The following is a 10,098-nucleotide window of genomic DNA, read 5'->3' on the forward strand; positions in this document are numbered from 1 at the left end:
CCCCAAATGATTGGATCCTATTTTATTATAAGACAAGACTAAATGTACAAGATAATTTAGAAGTTCCTTTTAGTATTTAAATGTATAAAATTTTTCTTAAGACCCATCAAGCCAAGTGAAACCATAGCTGTGGTCGTTGTCAGTGTTGCATAACTGGCACCTGTTCCGGTGGCATGCTAAAAAAGAAAAAAAAAAGCACATCTTGAGTGTTGGGCCTCAAGAGGCAATGTGGCTGATGTTCTTGTAACTAGCACTCGTGCTGGTGGCACTTAAGAAGCACCTTCCGAACACTGAGACTCACAGAGGCTATGACAAATGATGTGCTTGAGAAGACCCATCAAGCCAAGTGAAACAGTCACGACAGATATTGGTGTCGTGCAAATTGACACCTGTGGGGTGGCACATGAAGGCATCCATTACACTCTGAGTGGTTGGTGTTAGGAAGGGCATCCAGTTGTAGATTAGTCTGGTGCAGCTCCTCAGCTTACACCCCTTGTCAAACCGTCCAACCCATGCCAGCATGGACAATGGATGCTAAATGATGATGATGGTGGCTACATTTTCTATTGTATTGCAAGTATCTAAGATAGATTTATTTTAGAAATATGTCATTATTAAAAGATGAAGGAATAATCCTCGTTCTAAAAATGGCACACTGTAATGATAGTTCCATACAAGTGTCCAGGTATATTTAGTTCATCTGCTGCTGGCTGATTGTATGAATGACAGTGGCTTAGTATCATGAATTCCCTGAGCTATGATAGTCAACAGGGGACTAGTGTTGAGAGGGGAATGATGGATGTAGTTGGGAGAAGGATGTGAATATTAGGTGGGAGTTGAGAGAAATAAAAAAAATTGTATATTAAGTAGTTCAACTGGTCTCAGTTGTTGGTTTATATTAATGCTAAAGGGACTTTTTGAACCACTCTGTATCTGCAGGAATAAAATTAGTAAAAATCTTCAGTGGTATCTCAAGTGTTATGCAGGCTAACAACATTTAATTGTATTTATAATAACCCTCACAGTGCAAACTAAATTTTTGTGTGCTAACATGCAGATGTAAATATACAAATCAGTTTATGCAACCTGTTTCTATTGTTCTGCTAAAATTAAAATGTGTGTTCTACATCAAATGAAACGTGGAGAATTCTGAAAAATGTCCCACAAACAAAAACAAGTTGACTTGGTTCATGTTTCTCAAGTGCACATGCACAGAACCAAGTATACTGGGTTCCCATGCAGTAAGAGTTAAATGTTGCTATTTATGTCTTTGAGAAGTAATATTGTCCTGACTAGAACTACAAAAAATGTTGGGTCCCTTTTCTCTAAGCTGTAATAGTAATACCTTTTTTGTAAATATCTTTGTTAGCTGTTAACCCTTTTTGATATCAGTCTGTTTGAGACTGTCCTTGGCTCTATTATACAAACTCTGTATTAATGGGATTTAAATTTATACCTTGCATCAAAATTTTATGTAAATTTGTTTCACACCAAAGTTATTTTATTAAACTCTTCATTATCTTTAAAATAAATTAAAACAAAAGCATATGCATTTCAACAGAATTATTGGAAGATTCAAGTAACCTACTGCTTATGAACTTAGAAAAATTCCCGTCCCAACCTTTTGGTTTATACTGTTAAATAGTTAGGAAGTTTATTTTGCAACCACGAGGTCCTATGATCAATCCTGGACAAATGTAATTTTCAGTTGCCTCACGTCAATCCATAGCTTTTGAGTGATATTGATTTAATAGAAACTGTATAGAAGCTTATCAAACTGATTGTACTTATAATTCATTAGTCCAGCCTTGTCATACTGATTCTGCTCAAGTGTTTTGTTTAGCGGAGCCTGTCTGATGACATGGCACACGGGCATATTAGATGCCTCCCAGTTTTAGAAGTGCATATTCAAGGAAAAAAGTTTTTAGTGCATTAAAATTTGTCATGTCCACCTTTGCAGATAGGTCCCTGGATGATTCTGTTTTAGATATATCTTTGGGGAAGGGGATAAAGCGTTTTGTATGCTCATGGATTGGTCAGGCACTTATTAATCCAGGAGCAAGTAATTCAGTTGAACAAACTGAGTCCACATTGTTGAGTAACATTGATCCACCATTATTTTCTTGTTTTTTTTTCTTCTTCTTAGCATCATATTGACTTCAGTCTCTTACATGTGAATTCACTTAAAGTATCCTGTATAATTAATATTTAAGTAATGATCTTTACTTTTAAATCTCTAGTTAAGGTAGCTTGATTGTGGAGTAGAAATCCAAGGACAAAACTTGTGTGGTCATTTTTAAGCTATTGTATATTTAGCTGGCTAGCTGTTGAGTCATTGTTTATCTGGTGTGTGTGTGTGTATTTACAGTTAAATATCAACCTACTTCATCAATTGAATACACTTCAGAGAAGCAATAATGTACATGCTTGATATAAAATTGTACATCTGCAAATTTATTTGAAGATGCTGAGTTTTCTTGGTTTAAATCTGGTAGCCTTTTCACAGTGTCTGGCTTAAAAATGTAATTAAGAATGTGAAGAATATCATGTTTGAAACACCTGAAATGAGAAATTGGTTGAGGAATTATTAGTCTGGTGTTAGTTATATTTAAAAAAAAAAAAAAAAAGCTAAACACAAGATCTCCCCTTCTTACAGAATAAAAAAACAAAAGAACGGTAATTTCCTCCAGTGTACTAATCTCCTCTATTACTTTATTATAATAATGGTATCAGTAAAAAATCATTAAGCAAACAATTTGTTCACTGAATATGTAAACAAAGCCAGGGGCTTGTTTACCCATACCTTTTGAGCCTGGTAAACAGAAACTGAAAGAAGCCTGTTTGGTGTATATATGTGAAAGCACACGTGCCTTTGCCCCCGACCACCCCTCTAGTTACACTACTTCTCTTGAATAGAGAAAAAGTAGAGGGCTATCTTAATAATAATAATAATAATATTCTTTTTTTGAAATTTTGCAGGATGATTAAGTCAATTATATCACCACTAGTGCACAACTGGTATCTTATTTCATTGATCCTAAAAGGGATGCAAAGTAAAGTTGACCCTGGCAGAATTTGAACTCGCAACATAAAAACTGGTGAAATGCCACAAAACATTTTGACTGGCATGTTAACAAATCTGCCAGCTCACTCTTTAATCAATATCGATCAATGTCCAATATTTTAAATCCAGGTTTGCCCCCATTAACGGGGCTGGCTGGATCTACCTGACTCCTACAGCAAACGCTCTCACATCATCTCGCCTGGTTGAGGGCGTACTCCCTCATCAAGCCAATCCTCAGAATCTCCTCCTCCACGTTTTCTATGGTCAACCTCGCTTTCGTGGTTCATTCACTTTAAACCCCAGCACTCTCCTCAGAACAAGATCCTCATCCCTCCTCAAAACATGCCAATACCACCACATTCCATTCGCTGATTCCTCCAATCCCAGCATCCCCTTCAAGTCCTCAATCCTCCTTTTATCCAATAGTTTCACACCACACATTAATAACCCTTTCTATTATAGGCACAAGGCATGAAATTTTGTAGGAGGACACTAGTCAATTACATTGACCCCAGTTCTTGATTGGTACTTAATTTAGTGTGCCTATAAACTATGGCACACTATAATGTCTTTATATAGTTATTATTATATATCATTGAATGTCAACTTGCTATTTTCAGAGGGTGATTCTTGATTTATTTACCACAGTTCATTAAAAAAAAATGAGCTAAGAAGATAAAGTACACTCACCTGAGCCGCATGAAGAAATAAACTTGGATGTTCTAGGATTATTCTTGGTCAACAAAGAATTATTTGCAAGAGTTTTTTTAATTTCACCATTATTAAGTTGTAATGTGCTTAAAGTAACTGGTGACTCTGTTTTACCAGTAACAAGTTGTTTTTTGCGTGTATTAACCAGAATTTCACTGTGAAGGTTCGTTGGGGTTGAAAAGTTTTCTGATGCTTCTGTCGTGTGTTTTGGAATGGATTTTGTTGAAATTTGGGATGTGATATATTTTGTTAATACAGAACTGGGATTTACTTTTTGTTGATTTAGATATGTAGATTGTTCTTTAGAAATAGAAACTGTTGAAGTAATTACATTGGAAATGTCTTCAGTATCATTTTGGGTTTCTGATAAAATGAAAGCATTGCTTACTACTTCTTCTTTATAAGAAGAGCCATCTTCAAATTGACTTGCTTCTCGTTTGTTCCTTTTATTTAAACTACAAGTTCTGTCACATTCTGCATTCTTTATGTCTGAGTGACAAACAAAGACAGAGCAGTGAAGATAAAGTGGGCTGTAACTATTGAAGAAACGGAAAGTTTGGAACCTAAAACCAAACATGGTCTGACTTATTGGTGTAAATGATACAGTTCTGTCTAATGTACACCTGAAAAGAAAGGAAAAAAAAAGATATAAGTAGCTTATGCTTAGGAAGAGCATCCAGCCATAGAAACCATAACCAAAGTAGACAGTGGGACATGATGCAGTCCTTGGATCTGTTGGATCCTCTCATATTGTTCAGCCCATACAAGCATGGAACAAGGACATTGAATGATGATAATGATGATGAGGAAGAACTTGCCGCTTATTAGGTTTGCACGCTGGAGATACTGTTCATATGAATTGGGTAGAGGCATGGGTGTGTTGTTAAAATATTTGATTTGCAACGATTTAGTTCTAGGTTCAATTTTGCTGCAATTTCAGGTAATTGATTTCTACTATCACCATGACTTCGCTGATACTTTGTGAATAAAATTTTGTAAATAAGAAATCACTGCCTACATATTTTGAAGCTTTTCATATTTTGGTATGGGTTACATGAACGATATCTGTTAGTTAATAAAACAAAGTTACACCCACTTTTCCATTACTTTCAACACAATCAGTAAGTTTAATAGAAACGTATTAATGTTCAACTGGTGGAGGCGCAATGGCCCAGTGGTTAGGGCAGCAGACTTGCGGTCAGAGGATCGTGGTTTTGATTCCCAGATCGAGCGTTGTGTGTGTTTATTGAGCGAAAACACCTAAAGCTCCACGAGGCTCCAGCAGTGGGTGGTGGTGACCCCTGTTGTACTCTTTTGCACCAACTTTCTCTCACTCTTTCTTCCTGTTTCTTGAGCAAAAAACTGCGATGGACTGGTGTCCCATCCAGTTACTGGGGAACACATATGCCATGGAAATTGGGAAACCGGCCCTATGCTCCACAAGGGGCGAAGAATATTTCCATTCCAATGTTCAATGAGTTATCTTCCCTTATTCTTACGTTTACTTTGTTTTTCTCATCTTACGTGGATGATGACAGCAAATCTTCAAACTAACTCTTGGAAATAGGAGATGTAAAAACTTTCTATGAGTTAGAATGGTTGTGAGCTTAAGGTTCTGAATTATTGATTATCTAAGGCTTACATCATGGTAACTGAGTACAGGTTCACTCTTACTGTTTGATTGAAAAGTTAACTGTAAGATGGACAAATGTACACACAATCACTGCAATAATATAAATTTACATGCCCACAAAAAATCAGAACAAATTGATTTGAATGTATCTCATTTTGTATAATGTGAATTATAGTAAAGGGACTTCCACTACAATATTTAAACCATGTTGCAGTTTGGTGACACTGAGACTATGCCAGCAAAGTACAAGCTTCTGGTGGAGCCTTCCATGCTGGACAGGTCAAAGGATAGAGGCCACACTAATATGGACTATTTCTTTCCAGAGATAGAAATGGATTTGCAGAGGACCAACATCAATACCTGGAAAAAAAGCAAAGTTACAGGTACATCATTGACAATTCAAACCTAAAACCTGGGAGAAGGCTTTCTCTCAAACAGCCTAGAGTTGAGAACAGTGGAGCAAAGTCATGAATGGCCTATGTCCACCAGAAAGTAAAGGGCTGAAGCAAGTCATAAAAGAACTTGCATATAAATGGAAAGATTAGAATTTACTCTTGTTATATCCAACACCTTCCTCAAGCCCAACACAAATTTGTTCAGTCCTTCCTTCCCAGAATGTCCCATACACTGCTCTTTCCTCCAGACTCAGTAAGTAGAAATGATTAAGAAAAAATTGGTAAGTGAAGGACTCACTTGTTCTCAAAAAGTTGATATCTTGGGTTGCTGTTTTTGTCCTGAGATGTTGTTACCCAACATGCTGGTACTATTAATTTCAAATTTAAATTGCTTGTTACTAAAGTAATTGCAACATTCAGCCATGTTGTCAGAGTGACTTTCATGGGAAAGTTGGTCACTACATTAGTGAACGAATTCTCTTTATAGAACTCAAGTCTGAAAAGGAATGATCCAGCAGAACGTTCAGTTACTGCAACAGTCTGTACTACCCAAGGATTTTGGATAATGTCATCCTTACGTTTATATGCACATTGAAAAGTCATCCGAATAGTATTGCTTCGCACAATGATATCTTTTGTGACGGGTTTGTGAAAAATTGTCATGGTGAAGAGGAGATGTGTACTGTTTATCTGAAATATAGTTTAAAAAATATATTTTAGAGCAAATTTTCTACAGACACTTTTTAGTTTGGAAAAATATTTTGTTGTTTTTATATAAATGGCAATTTAATAGGTCATACCAAATACAAGGTGGTATCAAAAAGTTCCTGGACTACTTCTGTAGCACACCAACAGATGGCAGCACACAGTGAGAGCTAGCAGTGACCTTCATGACGTAGAGTGCTGAGTGACATCACTGTGTTTACTTCGCAAGTTGTGAAATTTGTATTTTTGTGATGATATGTATGCTGTAGTCTGTGAATTTTGTCATGGACTGGAATTTGAAACAAAGAGCCATCATGAAATTTTTGCGTTAAACTTTGGAAGTCTGCCACAGATACATTGAGCATGCTTCGGCAAGCTTACAGTGATGAAGCAATATTTCAAGTGGAACAGGCGCTTCAAAAAGCATGACAAATTTGCAGCTCATCGTTTTTTCCGACATACCTTGGATTGTGCATTGAGAATTCGGCCCCCAGGGCCAGACCATCAATCAAGAGTTCTGCGTTGTTTTGAAGTGTCTGAGGGAGGACATTCAGTGAAAACGATCGGATCCATGGAGTGCGAAGAATTGGATTCTTCATGACAACCATGGACCTTGTCACTGAACTCTCTTCACTCATGAATTTCTCACCAAAAGCAACATGGTATCGCTTCTGCGTCCACCCTATTTGCAGCTCAAAAGACACCATTTCAATATGGTTGTCAAGATCAACAGAAGGTCCTCAACTTGCTTATAGAAAATGACCTCCAGGCCAGATACCAAAAGTGGCAGGAGTGCTGGGACCAGTGTAATTGCTGTGCAAGGTGACTATTTCAAAGACAATGTTAAAGCTTAGGTAAAGAAGTTATTTTTTTTTTTATCAAGCATAACTAGTCCAGGAACTTTTTGATATCATTCTATAATATCTTCTGAAACTTACAACTTTTTTACATAGTTATTCTTCTTTTATAAATCCTGTTGCCTGTTTTTATTATTTTTTTACCCCACAAAATAATGGGTTGTAAAAAAACGTTGGTTTTGAATAATTTGTTTTATGTCTGTTTTTCCATGCTAGCATGGATAAGAGGACTATGTTACTGAGCCATTGCTTTACTGCTGGATGACCATTCTGATGCTAACCCTTATCTGCTTTTCAAATAAAGGATCTTTTATTTCACATGGCTTTGGAAGCACAAAGCAAGTGGACAATCAGTAAAATTTGGGATCTAATAAAAGTAAATTTAGAATAAAGATTTTATTAAAGCTATCGTTTACCTTGTTAGAATATATATATAGAAAACCTAATTTTGTTATCCTAATCAAAAATATATTCTGATCCCACATCATAGTTTAGTGGTCAGCACCAAATACTAATTGTATACTACATCTTAAGAAAATATTTTGAATGGTTGATCTATCCAGTAGCTTGTAGCATGCAATAAACAATGTACAACATAAAAATATATATATGAAAATCTTATGCACACAACTATGTATGAAAACTCACATATACTAACATGATTGTAGAATGCAATACTTCAGACCTTGTTTATATCTGAAGATGTCATCTTTACCTGAAGATGACCAGAAAAATAAACTTTGATTCATAAGTTCTTGTGAATTAAAATCCATATGATAGGTACAAGTGTGGCTGTGTGATAAGAAGTTTGCTTCCCAACCACATGCTTCTGGGTTCAGGCCCACTGTGTGGCACCTTGGGCAAGTGTCTGCTACTATAACCTTGGGCTGACCAAAGCCTTGTGAATGAATTTGCTAAGTGGAAACTGAAAGAAGCCTGCCATATATATGCATGTGTGTGTGTCTTTGTGTTTGTTCCCCACCACTGATTGACAATTGATGGTGGTGTATTTATGTCCCTGTAGCTTAGCAGTTCAGCAAAAGAGACTGATAGAATAAGTATCAGGCTTCAAAAAAGTCCTGGGTTCATTTTGTTTGACTAAAACTCCTTGTGGTGGTGCCCCAGCATGGCTGCAGTCTAATGATTGAAACAAGTAAAAGAATGAAAATATGACACTTTATTTTAAGGCCATTTAAGATTTTTAGAACCAAAAACATTACTTTGAATGAGATGAGGATTTTCTTTACACCTGTAATGGTCCTCAAAATTCACAGTTTTAGAAGCCATGATCCCCTTTTGTAAAAAGTGGATTTTTTAACTTCCACAAAAACAGAATAAAGAATACAAACCACTCTGCTTGCTGATCCACATTCACCAAGTGGAATCTTTATTGCAATAGTTGTGTCATTAGATGTTTGCTTATAATTGCATGCTTCGGCAAATGATAAAGTTCCAGATGTTATTGTAGAGTTACTGTTTTTGAATATTATGGCTGTCATGTCAGAATGTGAGCATACAATACTGGTTTTTGGTTCTGGAATTATAAACAGATGATTTTTTTTATTTAAGACAATAAAAACTTATAATAATACAATGTATTGCAATTATTCTGCAAGAGCTGTTTAATATTGGGCTGACCAAAGCCTTGTGAGTGGATTTAGTGTATGGAAATTGAAAGAAGCCTGTTTGTGTGTGTGTGTGTGTGGAATTATAAACAGATAATTTTATTTAAGACAATAAAAACTTATAATACAATGTATTGCAATTATTCTGCAAGAGCTGTTTAACATTGGGCTGACCAAAGCCTTGTGAGTGGATTTAGTGTATGGAAACTAAAAGAAGCCTATTTGTGTGTGTGTGTTTGTGTTTGTGTATGTGTTTCAGTGTACCCTTGTCTTAACATCATGTGTTGGTTGTTAATAAGCATCATTGTCATACAAGTGATATTTTTTTGTTTCCAGTCTTCAATGAAAAACATGTCTGGCCTTGAGAAATATTACATTGTTGGGAAACAAGTAAGACTTGGAGAGGGAAGGGCATCCGTCTGAAGAAAGTCTGCCTGAATAAATTCCATCTGACTCGTACAAGCATTGATAAATTGATGTTAGATGATGATGTTTGTATTAAAATTTAAGCAGAGTAGCTTTTATTACTTACTTGTTTCAATCATTGAACTATGGCCATCCTGGAGCACCACTTTGAAGGGTTTAGTTGCACAACTCATCCCCAGTACTTGTTTTTGAAGTCAAGTACATGCACTATCATTCTATTTTGCTAAAGTGCCAAGCTACCAGGATGTAAACAAACCAACACTGGTTGTGAAGCAGTTGTGAGGAACAAACACAACGCACACACATATGTGCATATATGGGATGGGTTTCATCACAGTTTCCATCTACCAAATTCATTCACAAGGTACTGGTTGACCTGGGACTATAGCAGAAGATACTTGTCCATAGTACCATGCAGTGGGACTAAACCCAAAACCATATGGTTACAAAGCAAGCTTTTAACCACAAAGTCATGCCTGTTCTTACAGAGAATTAGAAATATATTCAAGGAATGATTGCTATTGCTGTGATTGACCATTTATTTTAAAACTTATTCTATACTCTTTTTTACTCTTTTATTTGTTTCAGTCATTTGACTGTGGCCATGCTGGAGCACCGCCTTTAGTCGAGCAAATTGACCTCAGGACTTATTCTTTGTATGTCTAGTACTTATTCTATCAGT

General features: G+C 36.2%; 1 protein-coding gene across 1 annotated transcript in view; it reads right to left on the bottom strand.

Moving 5' to 3' along the window:
* Nucleotides 1-1,548: 1,548 nt before the first annotated feature.
* Nucleotides 1,549-10,098, bottom strand: part of LOC106882971 (deleted in malignant brain tumors 1 protein) — a 28,685-nt gene continuing 20,135 nt past the window's right edge. The window contains exons 7-10 of the mRNA XM_052965588.1: nucleotides 8,715-8,899; nucleotides 6,102-6,493; nucleotides 3,755-4,398; nucleotides 1,549-2,559 (exon numbers count right to left, since the gene is read on the bottom strand). Of these exons, the coding sequence (XP_052821548.1) occupies nucleotides 2,501-2,559; nucleotides 3,755-4,398; nucleotides 6,102-6,493; nucleotides 8,715-8,899 (1,280 nt within the window). The 3' untranslated portion in view covers nucleotides 1,549-2,500. The remainder of the gene's footprint in view (nucleotides 2,560-3,754; nucleotides 4,399-6,101; nucleotides 6,494-8,714; nucleotides 8,900-10,098) is intronic.

This window comes from Octopus bimaculoides, chromosome 2, assembly GCF_001194135.2.
Source record: "Octopus bimaculoides isolate UCB-OBI-ISO-001 chromosome 2, ASM119413v2, whole genome shotgun sequence".
In the NCBI taxonomy this organism is placed as follows: Eukaryota; Metazoa; Mollusca; class Cephalopoda; order Octopoda; family Octopodidae; genus Octopus; species Octopus bimaculoides.